The 19,879-nt window shown below is 46.0% G+C and overlaps 3 protein-coding genes across 3 annotated transcripts in view; 2 read left to right on the top strand and 1 right to left on the bottom strand.

Moving 5' to 3' along the window:
* Positions 1–647: 647 nt before the first annotated feature.
* pdzph1 (PDZ and pleckstrin homology domains 1) lies at positions 648–7,113 on the top strand. The gene is made up of 12 exons (XM_034710209.1): positions 648–708; positions 1,261–3,378; positions 3,461–3,622; positions 3,809–3,970; positions 4,074–4,175; positions 4,287–4,397; positions 4,645–4,823; positions 4,901–5,058; positions 5,274–5,316; positions 5,406–5,592; positions 6,520–6,655; positions 6,926–7,113. Exons 1-12 carry the CDS (start codon positions 648–650, stop codon positions 7,023–7,025), a joined length of 3,519 nt encoding a protein of 1,172 aa, XP_034566100.1. The 3' UTR covers positions 7,026–7,113.
* A 3,259-nt stretch (positions 7,114–10,372) lies between these two features.
* macir (macrophage immunometabolism regulator) lies at positions 10,373–14,654 on the bottom strand. Its single transcript, XM_034709893.1, has 2 exons — positions 14,576–14,654; positions 10,373–11,154 (listed from the first exon to the last, which is right to left on the bottom strand). Exon 2 carries the CDS (start codon positions 11,151–11,153, stop codon positions 10,494–10,496), a length of 660 nt encoding a protein of 219 aa, XP_034565784.1. The 5' UTR covers position 11,154; positions 14,576–14,654; the 3' UTR covers positions 10,373–10,493.
* A 1,531-nt stretch (positions 14,655–16,185) lies between these two features.
* LOC117830740 (rapamycin-insensitive companion of mTOR-like) overlaps positions 16,186–19,879 on the top strand; it is a 17,179-nt gene continuing 13,485 nt past the window's right edge. Inside the window, exons 1-5 of the mRNA XM_034709003.1 lie at positions 16,186–16,242; positions 16,473–16,520; positions 17,329–17,426; positions 19,567–19,631; positions 19,702–19,833. Coding sequence (XP_034564894.1) covers positions 16,191–16,242; positions 16,473–16,520; positions 17,329–17,426; positions 19,567–19,631; positions 19,702–19,833 — 395 coding nt within the window. The 5' untranslated portion in view covers positions 16,186–16,190. The remainder of the gene's footprint in view (positions 16,243–16,472; positions 16,521–17,328; positions 17,427–19,566; positions 19,632–19,701; positions 19,834–19,879) is intronic.

Here is a 19,879-nt window from a genome sequence, read left to right as displayed (position 1 = left end):
AGCCAAATTCTGTTAGTTTGAACACCAGTGATCCTGCTCCACACCAACCCTCTCTCTACTATATACACTATCAAATATATATAAAAATATACACTATTAGATATATAAATATATACACTATCAAATATATTCAAATATATACACTATTAAATATATATAAATATAAACAGGATTAAATATATATAAATATATACACTATTAGATATATATAAATATATATTGTTCAATATATTCAAATATACACTATTAGATATATATAAATATATATATTGTTCAATATATTCAAATATACACTATTAGATATATATAAATATATACACTATTGAATATATATAAATATATACACTATTGAATATATATAAATATATACACTATTCAATATATTTAAATATAAACAGTATCAAAATATATATATTTATTTATAAAGCATTAAATATATCTAAATATATCTATAGAATCTCCTTCCTTTGAGTTTTAAACTTCGTGTAAACTACAGAGATAGTCACGTTCAGGCCTCCTCTCTTTGGTTCTTGTTGGACAGGTGTCAAAGTTTTAGTATACAACATTAAAGCTCCTGAAGGTTAAAATGTTGCCTCCGGTCTGTTTTTATCTCACAGCCTCACAGAGATCCTCATTTAAACTCCACCATGAGTAAGAGGGGGAGGAGGAGGAGCAGCAGGAGGAGGAAGAGCTCCAGCAGCAGTAAACGTGAGTTGGAGATTTGGGCGGGGCGCGTGCTGTGAGGTTAATCTGCTGCTTAGCTGAGTCACATTTCTCACACACCTGCACACACGAAAACAATTAGAGGACTTCCCCACACCTGCAGAGGACAAGTGACTGAATACTGGGCTTTACTCAGACCCCTCTCATGAGATACAACAAAACAAGAAAAACAAGAAAAACAAGAAAAACAAGAAGAAGAAGAAGAAGAAGAAGAAGAAGAAGAGGAGAGCCATAATGCAGTGACTTCCACTACAGAGTCATGTCTGTTTTTAATGTAGTGACCTCCACTGCAGAGTCTTGTCTGTTTTTAATGCAGTGACTTCCACTACAGTCATATCTGTTCTTAATGCAGTCTCTCCACTACAGAGTCATGTCTGTTTTTAATGCAGTGATTTCCACTACAGTCATATCTGTTCTTAATGCAGTCTCTCCACTACAGAGTCATCTCTGTTTTTAATGCAGTGATTTCCTCTACAGAATCATGTCTGTATTGGGAGTTGTGGTTTTAGATCTAACTCTGTTGTCTTGGTCTTTCAGAGAGCGTGTCTCCGTACATCTTCCACAAACAGAGCAAGAGTAACAGTGTCGGCTACAAGGACGACACGGTTGAAAAAGGTGAAGTTGATTCTCTTCGAAAGGAAAACGCTCGGATAGGATCTGAGGATGAGGAGAAATATAACCACGCTCCACCCAAAGAGAAGAGATTTAAACAGGACTATGACGTGAATTCATTACTCCAGGGGAAGAGCATTTATTCAAAGACCACGGAGGACAAAGAGAAAGGCGTGAAGATTGTGACGTCCGTCTCTGTCGATGAAATGGATGAGTCAAATGCAAAGATCACGTTTCAGCAGTCACACGAACCTTTATCTGAAAGCACGACCTCGACCCCCATCACCAACATCATGAACATCAACTGCTCCGGGTCCAACCTCAAACTGGAGATCCAAGAGTTCCTTCAGTCCAACTTGTCCGGCCTGAAGACTACGTTTGTGTTCATGAACCAGAGCGCCAATGCCGCCGACATGTTCCTGAACTCCAGCTGTGAGAGGAGCTGGACGCCAAACAACGAGTCAGACCAGGGGACCAATCACAGCGCCAACTACAGGTTCACCTTCGGGAGCTCAGGGGAACAGACCTCCGTCGGCAGTGCAGAACCCATCAGTCCCCCTCCCATGTGGGCCGCCCAAAACCTGCCCGAGTGCTGCAGCGACCACCGACAGCCGCTGTCAGAGTTCATGTTGGAGGAACAGATGCTCAGCCCTCCTCCCGTCTTCAAGTCCAAACCTCAGGGGAAGAGGAAACACCTCCAGAGAAGCTTCAGCGCTGATGAGCTGTGGGAAATCCCGCCCCCCCGAGAGTTTGCAGACTTTAAACAGAACCTGCTGGAGGAGCTGGCCCAGGATCTGTCCTCCTGCAGGATCACAGACCGACAGCAGGCTGAGCTTCATCCTCCAAACACCACCTCTGAGGAAGACCTGAGACGCCCCATCGATCGATCGCCTTCGTTCGATCAGTTATCAGACTGTGAGAGCTTCGATCCCTCGCTCATGAGACCGTCCGTGTCCACCAACAGATCCAGCTTCATCAAAGACTTCATTAACCATCAGCAGAGAAAGTCCTGGATCAGGAACAACAGCATCTCCACCGTAGAACACAAAGCGTGTCTGATACCAAAGAAGAGACGGCAAACATATCCCGGGACCTCAGAGGGTCTCAGTATGATCCAGGATCAGGACCTCCTGCTCCCCTGCAGTGAATCCTTCTCCTCCTTGTTGCTGTGCTCTCTCCCTCTGCAGGCTGAGGGTCCAGAGACGGCTCAGCACACCGAGGACGGGTTCTTTGTTTTTGGAGCAGGAAGTTTCAGTTCTCTTCACACAAAGGTGAGCCACAAACCCGTCTGGGAGATCCCACAGAGCCTGGACGGGAATCGGTCTCTGCTCAGTCCCTTCTACGTGACCTCGTCTGAGGAAACTCCAGATGACTCGTTCCCGGTCGGTGTGGAGAGTCGCAGACGGAGCAGCATCAGGTACAACCTGACAGATCTGAGACGGCAGGACTTCAGACAGAGCGTCAGTAAGACGGAGAGTGTGGACGATGCAGACTGTGGACTTAAAGTGGGCCAGTGTGAGGTAGCAGACAGCGGGTTTGACCAGGAGATGGTGGAGATGGAGCTTCAGAGCCCAGAGCCTCTGACAGAGGAGGAGCTCAGCAGGAGGTCCTTCATGATACAGGTCATCCCTCCGTCCTGCAGCGGCTCAGAGGAACACATCCTGCAGAGCGACCCTGCAGACTTCTTCCACCGTCAGCTGGACGACACAAACACAGAGGACTCAGTCCCAGCTACCCCCACAAGCAGGAGGTCCTCAGGGTGCAGCGTCTGCCCAGGAGCACTGCAGCAGAGACTCCTGCAGGTGGACTCCAGGCTCTCCCCCGACAGCTGTGTGGTAAAACACCGGAGAGCTTCTGTGGAGGACTGCTGCATGGAGCCACTGACCACGAGCAGGGTCACAGAGGAGACCGACCCAAACAGCAGCCCAAAGACCCAGGACACAGACCACAGACCTGCACTCTCTCCATCTGGCTCTGTCAGAGCTTCAGAGTTCAGAGAGCTCAGCCAGACCTACAGGACTGAGAGGCAGTCCGCATCCAGATGTAAGTCACGGAGCAGTCTGTGAGCTGGTCTCAAATGAACTCTGAACTCTGTCAGTCTAACCGTCTCTGTCATGATCCACAGCGTCCATGGACAACAAGGAGCATCTGAAGCCTGTGGCTCATATAGAGGCGGACTCTTCTGGATCTGATCACTGGGCCAAGAGGAGGAAGCTCTTCAGAGAGAGCAAGCAGTGGAGCTCTGCAGCAGGGAGCTCCATCACCAGCGACGTCACCGAGGAGTCAGGTCAGGACCGTATATTGTAGCTCCCTCCTCTCAGTGATGGCGTCTCGATATAGATCTGACCCTGACCCTAACCTTGACAGCATTTGTCTCTATAAAGCTAACATGTTGTTTACAGACTCAGTCAGCTGTGTGTTGATGATGTCATCAGAGAGGTGTGTCATGTGATCTCTCTCTGCTGTCTCTCAGTCTCAGAAGAAACTCGCTCCATGGACTTCTCAGCCGGAGACGGCGAGGACCGAGGCTTTTATACGGAAACGTTCCACTCCTCCGCCTGGATTTATCAGGGAGACGAGGTCCCCTCAGGAACCATCCCCCCCAGTCTGAACACCGGGACCAGAACTGTGTCCAGTAAGACTCAGAGACCTGAGGAGGTCCATGTGGAGTGTGTAGTCTCAGAGGTTAGAGTGAGTCTGAATGCAGCTCTGATCTGAACCCTCTCTGGTCTCCGCAGCTCGAGAGCGAACCGTGAGGATCAGTAAGGGGTCAGGAGAGTACCCGTGGGGATTCAGGATCCAGTTCACTAAACCCATCGTGGTGACCGAGGTCGACACGAGTAAGTGAACTCACCTCTCAGCAGGTGCTCTGTCTGTCTGTCTGTCTGTCTGTCTGTCTGTCTGTCTGTCTGTCTGTCTGTCTGAACGTGTGCTCTGTCTTCGTCCTTTAGATGGCGCTGCAGAGGAGGCAGGGCTTATCGTAGGAGATTTCGTCCTGGCTGTGAATGGAACTGATGTGACGAGCATCCCTCACTCTGAGGCCGCTGAGCTGGCCAGACAAGGTACATCGTTCACACACACACACACACACACACACACACACACACACACACACACACACACACACACACACACACACACACACACACATATACACACAAAGGAAAGTTATACTGTCAGCGTGGATCCGTACATTGGGTCTACCTCAATGTTTGATCTGTAGGAGGATCATCCTGCTGATGTTTGTTTGAACAGTTTGAAACCTGAGTATTTGTTTGTGTTGATGAAAATTTAATGTTTCTGTTAAAGGTCCAGACATCCTGACTCTGACTGTAGGGTCAGACATCGCTCTGTGTCCTAACACTCCCCGCCCAGCGTGTCGAGGTTACCTTCACAAGCGCACACAGTCGGGTCTGATTAAAGGCTGGAGGAAGAGGTGGTTTGTCCTCACACACGACTGCTGCCTCTACTACTATAGACACAAGCGGGTGAGCATCCTCATCCTCATCTTCATGTGTTCATAGACAGGAACAGTCCTTTTGATGTCACTTCCTGTTTGTTCCAGGATGAGGGGAAGAGGCAGGCTCTGTCGGGGGTGAAGCTGGAGGCGGCCGAGGTGGGACTGGATGTCTCTCTGGGGAAACCATTCGCGTTTAAGTGTCGACCTCAGGAGGGAAACCGAGTTTACTTCTTCTGTGCGACCTCCAACCAGGAGATGAAGAGGTACGCTGACAATCAGATCTCTGAGGTCCGAGCCTCACATGACTTTAGATGTTCTTAAAGACGCTCAGAGAGAAACAGGGGTCTGTGAGAGCACTCAGAAAGTTTCATTCTGAGTTTGTTTACAGAAACCTGCATTAGCTTCTTTACCTCCACATGTTGATAAACTCAGACGGTTATGATTCAGACGTGCTGACCGTGTGTGTTTGTAAACTCAGGTGGCTGGAAGCGATGGAGAAGGCCGTGCACCCTGTCACACAGGTGAGGTCTGGATTACTCTCAGCTGTGTGATCATATCGAATGTGTCCCTCTGGTTTCTCATCCTGACTCTAATCTCCCTCCTGATGTAGAAGCATGTGTGGGTCGATGTGACCCTCCATAACTCCAGCCTGCCCCCGCTGGCCGTGAAGAGCCCAGAGTGTTTAGGACTCCTTCATAAGATGGACAGAAGCCGGGACGTCTGGGTCCAGCATTACTGCATTCTGAAGGACGGCTGCCTGTTCATGTACAGCGGGATCAGAGCCACACACGCACGAGGTACTCTCTCTAACATCACGATCCAGACTACCATCAAACCATCAGACCATCAGACCCTATCAGACCATCATACCCTATCAGACCCTATCAGACCCTATCAGACTCTATCAGACCATCAGACCATCAGACCATCAGACCATCAGACCATCAGATGATCAGACCATCATACCATCAGACCATCGGACCATATCAGGTCTGTGTGTCTGAAGATTCCTGGTCTAGAACAGGTGTGTGAGTCTGATAATTCCTGGTCTGGAGCAGGTCTGTGTGAGGCTCTGCCTCTGAGTCAGGATCTCTTCATGTTCTCTACGTTGTGTTTGAGCATCATGAAACCTCTCCAACAGTGCGGCCCCTCTCTCTCTTGTTCTCTTGAAGTGGGGCAGGTCTTCATCCCGGTCTTTTAGTTCTGGTCTCAGGCGTCCCTGGAAGCCTCTGAGTTGAGGAGTCTTCCCGGTCAGTTGGTTTCCTGTCATCTGCTCCGCAGCGTTCAGTTTCCTCCTGATCTTGTAAAGCTTGTTGAATTAAAGGAACCTCTTCGTTTTGACCCTTGTTTCCCCCTCTTTGTCTGATCGTCTGTGATTTTAGTCTTTATTCAGTTTGGAGTAACTCTAAGACCCCACGTGGTCGGCATTTGTGTCCGATTCCCCCTCATCTATTCAGGGTCAGATCCTTGATTAGATGTGTGGTGGTCTGGTGCAGGTTCTTCTGATTGGCTGCATTCAGGCTATGTCCTCAGTTTAGACCTGATTTGAAGGTTTTTGTAACACACTCATAATTCACACATCATCAGTGTTATTCAGTGTTTCTGCAGACAAACAGATTTCCAGCCAACGTTCTTCCTATCAGAGTTTTAGAATTTCTGTCCTCTGAGCTGATCATTCAGAGACGTGTTTGTTAATAACTGTACATTCTGCCGTGTGTCCTCAGGTGGGATCTACCTGCAGGGGTACCTGGTGAGAGAGCAGCCATTTGGATCCAAGAAGTCCACCATCGAGCTGAAGCCTCCGTCTGATGAGTTCAAGACGTTCTACCTGTGTGCAGAAAACCCAGACGAAAACAAACGGTGAGCAAACACGCTGACCTCTGACCTCTGGGTCCGATGTGAGAGGGCGTTTAGATTCACATGGACACAGTGAGACAGAGGTGAAGCATCATCTTCCTGTTTGAAGTAGATCTACCCTCGTGTAGAAGGAGGAGCTTACTTTATATTGTTCTCATGAACAGGTGAGGCAGGCAGCATGAAGAGTCTGTCAGAGTAAGACTCCGCTGTTCGTGCAGCTCCTGGTCTGTGATTGGTTTATGAAACATAAACAGGGGTGTCTTTCACCTTTAGGTGGATCATCGCTCTGAAGGCCTCCGTGAAGAAGTGGCTTCCTCTCCATCAGGCCCTGCAGGACTACATGAGCCGGCTGCCAGAGGAGACCCGGATGTAGAAGACAGTCTGACCCCCATCTCTCACACACACATACACATACACACACACACACACACGCACACACACACACACACACACACACCTACACGCACACACACAAGAACACACACACACCTACACGCACACACACAAACACACACACACACAAACACAAACACAAACACACACACACACACACACACCTCCCTCCATGTTTCATCATGTTTTCATGTGCTTCTGTCTCTCTCTTTCTCCGTGTGTCTCAGCTCTTGAACCTCAGACTCTCAGTTTTAGCGTGTGCCATACGTCTCTGGTTTAGCTTCAGACCGACCCTGTTCAAACACCGGGCCGCTCAACTCTCTGTAGACCCGTAATGTTCATGATCTTATCAGGATGAATCTGATGGATCATCATTCAACTGTGAATTAAAGCACCTTATGTTGTGAATTTACTGTTAGATGATTTTGATACGTTTAATCTGACCGTATGTTTGCCAAATAAAGATCCTACTGCTGTCTGTCTCTGTCTGTCCGTCCGTCCATCCAAGAACTCAGCTGACAGCTGTGACAAAAACGAATCAGCTGTAGAGACATTTATGAAGAGGAGCAGAAAGAGTTGGAACACTGGTGTACTAAAGATCACACACAGACACAGACTCAGAGAGTTTCAGTTTAAATGATGTTTAATCGTTGAACAGTCATCGGTTACATCAGGTGTACACTTCAGTTTGGCTTTAATAAGAGTGCATAAGAGTGATCCACAGACAGAGTGAGGTGAACCAGAGTCAACAGAGGATTACAAGCTTTAAATCAGGGTCCTGGTCTTGGCAGTAGAGTCAGTCTCCATCAATCTAATCAGCAGCTGTTAATCTGTGAGATTACACAAAGTCGAACTCAAATACTCAATATCAGCAGTAAATCACCTCCACCTCATGTTTACAGAGTGTGTGTGTGTGTGTGTGTGTGTATGTGTGTGTGTGTGTGTGTGTGAATAAAATAAGTAGAAACACATCCTGTTAGATTATATCAGATTATAAGAGTCTTTACAGAAACACTCGCACGTCAGCGTGGACGCACATCAGCGTGGACGCACGTCAGCGTGGACGCATGTCAGCGTGGACGCACATCAGTGTGGATGCACGTCAGCGCGGACGTACCTCAACTTTAAAGCACGTCAGCGTGGACAGACAGCTGCACACTAAATCAAACTGACTTTAACTTGTTTCACTACAGAATATTAAAATGAGCATCAAACTGAAACGTGTGCAGCCAGCAGGTCCACCATTAATGGCACTTTGACTGGAACCTTCACCTGTAAGAACACCTGCAGCCTCAGGTAGAGACTCACATGCGGCCTCAAGTAGAGACTCACCGGCAGCTTCAGGTAGAGACTCACCTGCAGCTTCAGGTAGAGACTCACTTGCGGCCTCAGGTAGAGACTCACCTGCAGCCTCAGGTAGAGACATACCTGTGGCCTCAGGTAGAGACTCACATGCGGACTCAGGTAGAGACACACCTGCAGCTTCAGGTAGTGATTCACATACAGCTTCAGGTAGAGACTCACCTGCGGCCTCAGGTAGAGACTCACCTGCGATCTCATCCTAACTCGTGAACTCTGAACGTTTCTAAAATAAACTAAAGAAGAAGTGAACTTAAAGTTGGACGAGGATATCTGAGCGAATGAAGATCACCTGTAGGTGGCGCTCTTCAGGAAATCTGACGCTCAGATGTTTGCAGTAAGTTAAGCTTCTTTAAGTTGCCAACAGCTGAACAGAAAGCACTCAGAGTAAAACCTGAACATGTCTTCTGCTGTGGAGTCAGGCCACATGAAGAGCTGAATCATGAACACGGCAGAGAGTAAAGATTACTAATATTAAAATTACTGCACGTCACTTTAAAGAGACTCAAAACCTGAAGCATGGTTTCAACAAAGATCTGATCCTGATGGGATGAAGATTCAAACAGGACCAAACTAACATGCAGGAGGTGAAGACTGAACCACGGGACACAGCGGCCCGTCAGGGACAGACTGAGCGTTAGAACGTTAGTACGTTAGAATGTCAGAATGAACCGGCTTCATAAGGAAGAAAATGAAGAAACCTGCTTTAGACCAACATTCTGAATAATAATTATATAATAATAATAATAATAATAGTATAATATATATAATAACAAAATAATAATTATAATAATAACATCACAGTATAAACTAAGCATAGAAACATTGTGGTCACATCCAAATATGAATAAAGGTCAAAGTTCAGAGTTAAAGTCCATCTGTAGAGGACCTGGACGTCCTGGCTCTCCTCTGTCCCAGGTGGGATCACCAACTGTGACCCTTCAAAGGTCAGAGGTCACAGGCTCATCACGTCACACACACACACGTGTCATTCCTCAGACTGACTCAGTATCTACAGAACTAAAGATCCATGACGTCCTCAGATCATCAGGCGGAGCGCCGTCTATCGAGTTTCCTCTTCATCATCAAACACTAAAATCAAAGAGTGTGATGTCACTCAGAGGTGCACAGGTGTTCACATGGCTTCATTATGTACAGGTAACTGCAGAGGTGATCAGCTGACTGATCAGCTGACTGAGCCGCACTGCTCACAGTCTGCAGGAACAGTCCCACAGGTAGTCAGAACGTTTCTACACTGCAGAGAACACACACATACACACACACACACACATACACACGCACACGCACACACACACACACACACACACACACACACACACACACACACACACACACACACTTAGACACACACATACACACATCCTGTAGAAACACACACTGGCTCTGCGCATTGCTGTGAAAACACTAAAGATTCACAGGTGTGTATTTTCTAAAGCATATTAATAAATAGAAACACAAACTAAGAGACTCATCAGGTACCTTACACACCTGACACGCCTGACACGCCTGACACACCTCACACACCTGACACACCTTTGGACCTGTCTGATAGGTTCAGTCTAATAATAACGGGTCATCTTCACTCCGATGAGGATGAAACTCTGCTCTGATAAGAGATCAATAAATCAATAACCTTCCTGATATCAGGTCATCGCTCTGACCGGAGTGCAGTCTGACACAAACACCTGTTGACAGGGGAACAGGTGACCTGTGACAGAGAGCAGAGCAGGTTCAGTGATATGTGCTTCTGAAGACACACACAGACTAGCACACGCACAAGCACAAGCACACACACACACACACACACACACACACACACACACACACACACACACACACACACACACACACACACACACACACGCACTAACCTGTTATTGCTAAGTTTATATGATTCACATTATTCCCCCCCTCCACCCCTTCACCCCTCCACCCCTCCCCCCCTCGTGATAATCTAACTGGATTATCACACTCCTCGTACAGGAGCTACTGTAATCTGAGTTGAAGAAAGCGAGCTGGAAATAGCACCTAATCCCAGAGGGGGTCTAAATCAGGACCAGGTCCAGCTTCAAGTCTTGTTCCTGGTAAACACACGTTCCCCCCGCAGCTCCCCCCGCAGCGTGAGGTGCTGCAGCTGGTACTGTAACACCTCTGTGTCTGTAGACTCTTTCAGACTCAGTCTGTCCAGGTTCAGGTAGTCCAAGGACTTGGACTGGGCCCTCTTCCCTTTCAGCAGACAGAGGGGTAGGGGGGCGTGCAGACCCCGTCCTGTCTCCCCATTGGCAGGGGGTCTGAGGAAGGTCTCACAGGAGCTGGGCATGCGTCTCCGCCTCCTCCCGCTGGAGGCAGGGATGTCATAAGGCTGGTAGTATCGACTCCTGGCTTTGAAGACCCGGGAAGACCGGTGGACTCCCAGGTCCACCGACTTAGGGGTCTGGACCGATCCCGGCACAGACTCTGAGACCGGGCTCTTCTCTGGACCCCCCTCTGACCACCGGTGGGCCAGCTTCAGCAGCTCCTCCCCCGTGGTGAAGCCCACCAGGTAGTTGGAGTCCATGTGGAGGATCTGGTACCCAGCCACCGTCCCTCTGATGGGGGAGCACGGCGTGCTGGCACAACGGGGTCTCTCTTGTTCTGGTTTCAAGGTGGACTTGATCTCTGCAGCAGGGAGGATCGAGACCGGAGCCCGAGCTACTCCACCCATATCCATCTCCATCCTGACCGACATCCTGAGAGAGAGAGAGATAGAGAGAGAGAGAGAGAGAGAGAGAGAGAGAGAGAGAGAGAGAGAGAGAGAGAGAGAGAGAGGGGGGTGGGGGGAGAGAGAGGGGGGGGAGTTTATCAGAATAAAGACTTGAAGTGAAACGAACGTGTTTATCAGACGGAGGAGAGGATGAACAGAACTCTCAGTCTCTCTGTGAGACGGACTTGTGTATTAGTTCCTACTGAGAGAACATCTTCTGTTCCCTGAAGGTCACAGTGACGCTGTCTTTCTAGTAACACTTCATGAAGTTCATGAAGGATCAGCTGTGACATTAAGAGTCACAGAAACATCTTTAAACTCAGAGACGAAGATTCAGACTCATCATCACAGAGAGAAACTACATCATGATGCTCCTCCAACTGTACCTGCTGCCTCAGGCTGCTCTCAGGTCTGTGTGTGTGTGTGTGTGTACCCTGGCCCGTATTTATGCAGATATACACACAAACACACACACACGGATCGCTTCCTGTATTGACATCATCTACGTGTCCGCACCAAGCGGTAACCTCCGCTCTTGAAACATGAAGCCCATGCTGAAGTGTTATAAACTTCAGTTCCTCGAGCGTCCACTAGAGGTTGGCTGCAGAAACACCGGAAACCACATACACACCCATTCAAAGAGCCGATCTTTAAATAAACATGTTTACAGCCTGGTTCAAAAAACGGCTTGGGTCTATGTAGCTAATTTCTCTATCGGCACACACTGTATTGGAGGTGAGTTTATTTATAACGCAACGGTTCAGAAGATATTCAGATTACGAATTTTGCCCAAATAAGGACATGACTGACTTGATTGACAGGCAGGAACACATAGCTGTTGGCTAGGAGGCTCAAACTCCGCCTCTTTACCTCACACTAAGTTTGGATGTGTTCAGCATTTCCAATATGGCTGCCGCTAGTGGTGGGCGATATGACCTAAAATTTATATCACGGTATTTTTCCTTCATATCGCGATAACGGTATTATATCACGGTTTTCCAACATGAAATGGGGTAGTCTTTTAAAAACATGATTCTGGCTCTGTTTGTTCTGTGTTGTAAGTGTACGCAGTTTAATTGTGTTTTTTTATGCTTGTCTGAATTTTTCCAATGCTTTTAATGTTTTAATGTAAAGCACATTGAGTTGCCCTTGTGTATGAAATGCGCTATACAAATAACATTGCCTTACCTTGGTTTGACCATAGACACTTACCTATAGCGATGTGCAGCCTGTGTCCAAAACAGGGTAGCCTGTTGAGCTGCAGTGCTCTAACCATGTTTGCCCCACTGTCCGTCATCATGCACACCATAGGGCCCTATGAAATCCCTTTTTTTTTTTTCCAAATTCCGTTTTTTTTATTTTTAGAATTACGTTTTTCACCCTTTAGACATATTTTACCAGCATATAGTGTGTGCTTTTTGTGTCAGTGAATAAAATGTCCATTAATGAAATCCTTAAATTTATTGATGCAACACTCTGTTTGTCACATGGCTTTTGGAGGACAAGTGGTCATCACACTTATTTTTATGTTTCCATTCAACAGTATGTTGGCAGAATTTGCTAAAAGCATGTCACCTGACACAGAGAAGTCATTTGGGAACTGTTCAGCTCTGTATTGTAACAGATTGGTTGTTTGGTGTTTGCTAGGGTTAGTTATTAATTAGTTATGATGTTAGTTAATTAGTTGATAATCAGTTTTACGTGATGTCAGTGAATGTGTTGACCAGGATAGCAGGCTTGTGATTGGGTGACGGAGAATGGAGATGTGTGTGTGTGTGTGTGTATCAACATATTATCAACATAGTGTATTGTGAGGCTGATATATGGCTCGGTGGTGCGGCTGGACGGACCACAAATCAGCAGTGTTTTGGCTGGCTGTTTCGCTTTCTGCACGCCGGTAAATGTTTACTTCCTCGAGTAACAGCGTCAGTGACTCCGTGTCACCGGCCTTAAAAGTGTATGCGCATTCACTTGTAAGTAAATCTCCCACATACAACTACTTGGCCCAAATTATGTGAAAACAATGCTTTACCGTGGTAATTACGGTATTGCAAAATCCATTTTGTGGCAACATATTATACCGGTGACGGTGCTGATACCGGTTTACCACACACCCCTAGCTGCCGCCAACGATTGGCTTCAAAACAGTGCTCAGGAACAGCCGGGTGACGTCATGGAGACTACGTCCATTATTTATACAGTCAGGCAGTTATAACACCTGATGACACCGTCCACAGGGGGCGCCACCATCAACACAAAGAGGAAGTCACTGATACTACATTTAACATGCCGACATCATGTTTGTTACAGACATAGGGAATGTGTGTGTGAGGAGCTCAGGCTGACCTGACAGGTAAAGCACAGGTAACAGGTGACATCATCTGTGCCCTCCCTGTTTCAGCTCACCATGCAGATGTTCATTATCAGAGCTGCTCTCAGGATGAACTGTTTAAAGTGTGTGTGTGTGTGTGTGTGTGTGTGTGTGTGTGTGTGTGTGTGTGTGTGTGTGTGTGTGTGTGTGTGTGTGTGTGTGTGTGTGGCTCAAACCGATGACAGCTCAGACACACAGCTCGGTGCGTAAAGTCGCCATTGAGGGCTGAGCCGGGCAATAGAGAGACCTCTACACCTGATAACTACACCTGGTCACTACACCTGATCACTACAACTGGTCACTACACCTGGTCACTACATCTGATCACTACACCTGATCATTACACCTGATCACTACACCTGATCACTACACCTGATCACTACACCTGATCACTACACCTGATCATTACACCTGATCACTACACCTGATCATTACACCTGATCACTACACCTGATCATTACACCTGATCACTACACCTGATCATTACACCTGATCACTACACCTGATCATTACACCTGATCATTACACCTGATCATTACACCTGATCACTACACCTGATCACTACACCTGATCACTACACCTGATCATTACACCTGATCACTACACCTGCTCAATACAGGGACAGTCTCTCCTCCGGCCTCACACACACTGAAGCATCCGAGCTGATCAGCTGATGTTCAGTGAGAGTAAAGATGGCTGTTAGAGACACAGGCCGGATTCATCCTGCTGCCTCACTGTGTGTGTGTGTGTGTGTGTGTGTGTGTGTGTATGTGTGTGTGTGTGTGCGCGCGTGCGTGCGCGTGCGTGTGTGTGTGTGTGATGTATATATACATATAAACACCTCTAACATTAGAAGGGAACCTGTCAGCAGCTAACATCGACACCTCGGTGATTTTACCCGAAGCTCTGCTCAGCTGTCTGTCCGTCCTGATCAATAAACGCACCCATCAGTGATCCAGGATCTACATCGACCCTGGATCCTGTCCTATCAGTCCTGATGTAAAGCACGGTGAGAGAATAAGAAGAGGATAAAAACCTGTTATTGAGCGGAGAGCAGGATGTGGAGTCTCCTCTGTGGTCTGCAGCTCCTCTTCCTCAGCAGGAGGAAGGAGCACTTCCGGTCGGATTTTCACACTAAGATATTTATTATAATATTGACGGTATTTAGAGTGATGCACAAACAGCAGGGTGTCTGAGTCTCTCTGTTAAAGACCATAGTAACATATATATCTACTCTCACCTGTGACTCACAGCTGATCCAGTTAGTCTGAGGTTATATCACAGATTACTGCAGATTATACAAGCTTCAGACTGTTACATACTCACTCAACATGAGAATGAACAAACACAGCTGCTCTTTAAATCTGTATTTAATGTAAGAAGACCCACGGGTCTGTGTGATACTCACTTTATTAACGTCAGATACAGCAGCTCAGAGACCAGCCAGGTAACACATTAACAAGGACATGAAGGTGATGACGATACATTATAATTAACAATACATTATATATAACAATACAGTATATATAACAATATATTATATATTGCAATACATTATATACAACAATACAGTATATATAACAATACGTTATCATGATAATAAAATGTTATAAATAAAAAAAATTAAAAAATCTATTTTTATTTTTACTGATATTATTTTATTTTACTGTACTTATGCATGGGTTGCTGCAACAACTGAATTCCCCCCGGGATCAATAAGGTAATATGTTATCTTATATATGGTAATATATGTTATAATATAGGGATGAATAGAGTATATTTAAGGAAACATGAATATTATTTTACATTACATTTGTATTTGAATTCAACTTTCATCTAACTCTTTATTAAACATAACTATTTTTATTTTATTTATAATACACTCTACTGATGATCATGTGTGAGCAGCTTGTGATAAATAATGTTTAACATCTTGAGGTTATTAGTGTGACTGTAACCTGTAGTGATGAGAGGAGGACGTGTTGGCAGAGTGATCTTCTTCATCACACTCTTCTCTTCTCTCTGCAGCTTGAAACATGTTTTTATTCTCAGATTCTCAGAGCAGGATTATCATCATGTTATCACAGATTAAACTAAAGCTTTATAATCTCTACAGTAACTCAGATACATTCAGACACATCACCTTCTGAAATGATTGAAAGTTTTCTTTCTTTGAAGATTATATAAAGTCATATTTATTAACCCTCCATTCACTGTGTGGTGCAGAGTCAGACATGTACGTGTTACAGTGAATGTCTCATCCTTAGGTCTGTGTGTAAAAATTTGATCTCAAGAGTCAGACTGAATAAAATCTGAGAATTTATTTTACATTACATTTTTATTTTAAATTAAACTTTCATCTAAATTTTTATTAAACAAAACTTTAAAAAGTTTTTATTTGGTATTTAAAATACACTGGTGATGAGCATGTGTGAGCAGCTTGTGATAAATAATGTTTGACATCTTAAATCAAACTCATCCTGCAGAGATCTCTGACTCCTTTCTCCGTCAGAGGAAGTCCTTCCTCTCTGTCCCAGTGATGAAGAGGAGGCAGATTCTCGCGATATCCCCCCCCTCCTCTCCCTCTCCCTCTCTCTCTCTCTCTCTCTTTCTCACTCTCTCTCTGTCCTCAGAGTGCTCCTCCAGTAAAGATGGCGGTGAGCAGCATCCGAGTCCGGCCGAGCAGGAGCTCCCGGATCAGAGGTGACACACACACACACACACACACACACACACACACACACACACACACACACACACACACACACACACACGCGGGCATTAAGGATGTACAGTCTGGTTTAAACTGTGTGTGTGTGTGTGTGTGTGTGTGTGTGTGTGTGTGTGTGTGTGTGTGTGTGTGTGTGCGCGTGTGTGTGTGTGTGTGTGCGTGTGTGTGTGCGTGTGTGTGTGTGTGTGTGTGTCTGTGACAGGTCGGAATGAAAGCGGAGAGGAAGCCATCCCTCTGGATCTAAACAGAGGTGAGTTTGAAGCCTGAGCATCACTTTAACCGTCTCTCTATCTGTGTGTGTGTGTGTGTGTGTGTGTGTGTGTGTGTGTGTGTGTGTGTGTGTGTGTGTGTATTAAAGGCTCTGCAGAGTCCATCATGTTTGAGTTTGTCTCTTGTTTCAAAGACTTCAGCATCTCTTCAGGTTCAGTATGAGTGTTGTGTTCAAGTGTCTCTGTGGAGTCAGGACATCAGAGATGTGAAGTGTCCTCATTACAGAGATGATGATGATGGTGTCCCTGTTAGATCAGTGAACCCTCAGGAGGACACACACACACATTTATTTCTGCACGTTGTAGTTTCATGCTGTGTCATTGTGTGTTTTGATGTTGTCGTGTCAGAGTGAGGCTGTGACTCCCGCTCACACATTAACAGTGATTACACTTTAACTCTGCCGGCTCCGTGCGGGTCAGTGAGTTATAATCAGTCAGCAGATATTTAATACCTGATCAATCATAAACTTTCTGTCCTCACTCTTCACATCTTCAGAGATCATAAACTCCAGATTATTTTAATCTCTCAAACGTTAATCTAATGGATTAAAAGTGAATGATCACATAAAGGGTTAATGAGAGTAATGTAACCTGCAGCCTCAAGCAGCTTGTAACAGAGTGAATAGCTCCTGAGCTGTGGGTACCTGTATTTACCTGTGTTTGTGTTTCAGGTAGCCGAGTCATGGTTTCAGTGTGACTCACCTGTGTGAGGGATCACCTGTGTGAAGTGAGCACTGTCCTTTTTTACGTGAACATGCTGAGTTCAGATTGACCCGTGTGGTTTTTCAGATCCTGCAGAAAACCTTCATGAGATCCTTCAGAGCGTGTCCAAGCAGAGAGAAGTGTCTAACATGAGGAAGCTGGGACACCTCAACAACTTGGTGAAGGTGTGTGAGAAACATCAGGGGACAGGTAGAGAAGAAACGTGACGTCATGATGTTTAAACTGGCCAGCTGTGATCAGAAGGTGGGGTCTTACCTGCAGGTTACGTGAGGGAATGTTCAGCTCAGAGAGATGAGCAAAGGGACCAAGACAAGGCTTCATCCATGATTTATATTACATGTCTGCTGCTGATCTGAACCAGGACACTTTTAAAACGAGATTTAAATCTCGATGAAGCTTTCTTATTTAAATTAAGTCTGAGCCTATAGCAGGCGAAGCTTCTAGCAGTGGAAGCTTCTAGCAGTCTGAGCCTATAGCAGTGGAAGCCTATAGCAGTCTAAGCTTCTAGCAGTCTAAGCCTATAGCAGACTAAGCCTATAGCACTCTAAACTTCTGGCAGTCTAAGCCTATCGCAATCTAAGCTTCTTGCAGCCTAAGCCTATAGCAGTCTAAGGTTCGAGTAGTCTAAGCCTATAGCAGTCTGATTCTATAGCAGTCTGAGCCTATAGCAGTCTAAGCTTCTATCAGTTAAAGCCTATAGCAGTCTGAGCCTATAGCAGTCTAAGCTTCTAGCAGTCTAAGCCTATAGCAATTTGAGCCTATAGCACAGTTGTTCTCAAAGTGGGGTCCTGGGACCCCTGGGGGTCTGTGAACCATAGGGTGGGGGTCCGTGAAATAATTTGAATAAATGTCTAATAAATTATAAAATTGTGCTGTGTCATTACAAAACAGCATACACCATTGTTATGATACCATTTGATGGCTCGAAGGGATATGTGAGTCTTGTTACTGTTAATTTTCTGAAAGTGTTTAAGTATAGAGCCAAGCCAAACCAGAACCGAACCAGAACCGAACCAGAACCGAACCAGAGCCAAACCAGAACCGAACCAGAACCGAACTCATGCAAACAGAACCAGAACTAAATTCAAGCAAACAAAACCAGAACCAAACTCAAGCAAACAAAACCAGATCGGAACCAGACCGGAACCAGAACCGAACCAGAGCCAAACCAGAACCGAACCAGAACCGAACTCATGCAAACAGAACCAGAACCAAACTCAAGCAAACAGAACCAGAACCAAGTCAAGTAAACAGAACCAGAACCAACTCAAGCAAACAGAACCAGAACCAGAACAAACTCAAGCAAACAGAACCAGAACCAAACTCGAGCAAACTTTATTAATGTCCTCAGGTTGGCATTGAGAAAAATCAGATGCCTCAGCTTGGATGGGCTGATCAGATTTCTCCTCTCAGTGAGTATTTGCCCTGTCTTCTAGAAGACCCTCTTGGAAGGAACAGATGTAGCCACGATACACAGCCTCCCCTCCATCACCTGAATCCTATGTCCTCACATGTGATTGGCTGCCATGCTGACCGATCAAAACAAAGTTCTGCTGTGAGCAGAGCTGGGGCTGAGCACTGTGAGAGCTAAGCAGCGAAAGGAAAAAACTGGGAGCCGGCTCTCTCTCAATGCGAGCAGGCTCTTCTGATTCACTATAAAGCATCGACTCTCAGAGCCACAGCTTTTGATCATGACACATCACTAATGTGCTTAATCTGTGTTACAATTATGAGGGGGTCCTGGGACTATTTTCTCACCTGTAAGGGGTCCCTGGCTCCAAAAAATTTGAGAACCCCTGCTATAGCACTCTAAGCTTCTAGCAGTCTAGGATTCTTCTAGCAGTATGAGCCAATAGCACCCTAAGCCTATAGCAGCCTAACTAAAAGCTGGTCCAAGCCTGAGCCAGCTCTAACTATAAGCTTTATCAAAAAGGAAAGTGTGAAGCCTACTCTTAAAATTAGAGAGGGTGTCTGCCTCCCAGAACCTGACTAGTAGATGATACTAAAGAAGAGGGGCCTTATAGCTGAAGGCGCTACCTCCCATACTACTTTTAGAGACCTTAAGTACAGCGAGCAGGCCTGCGTGCACTTTATAGAGATCTTAAATAACTAGCTTTAGACGTTATGAGTTGACTCTATCTCTGTGAAACTGAAACACATCAGTGAAGGTGGAGAACATCTCAAACACAGGACTGGAGCCTGCGCCCATCTACTACGAGATATGCTGAGGATCAGCTTTAGTTGAACCCTCTCTCGGCCTGTACTGAATTAATCTCTGTTCTCTCTGCATGTGTCTCTGCTCAGCTCCTGTGTAGTGTGGGTCACTCCGAGGAGAAACTGGGCTTCAGCTGTGAGGAGATCCTCATGTGGTGAGTGAGCTGCTTCATATTCTCACTCTGCTGCAGACGGAGCTCTGATACTTCTGCTGTCTGTTCTCAGTCTAAGGTTAGCGCTGCTGAATGAGGCCAAAGAGGTCCGAGCTGCAGGACTACGAGCTCTGCGTTACATGATCAGAGACAGCAGTGTGATGGAGAAGGTGCTGAGGCTGCAGGTGGACTACCTGATCGCCAGGTGAGTCAACATGACGAGGCTGAAAGCTTCATAATCACTCGTATCC

The sequence above is a fragment of the Notolabrus celidotus genome, chromosome 19 (genome assembly GCF_009762535.1).
Source record: "Notolabrus celidotus isolate fNotCel1 chromosome 19, fNotCel1.pri, whole genome shotgun sequence".
Classification (NCBI taxonomy): domain Eukaryota; kingdom Metazoa; phylum Chordata; class Actinopteri; order Labriformes; family Labridae; genus Notolabrus; species Notolabrus celidotus.
This window is presented reverse-complemented; position numbering and strand designations above follow the sequence as displayed.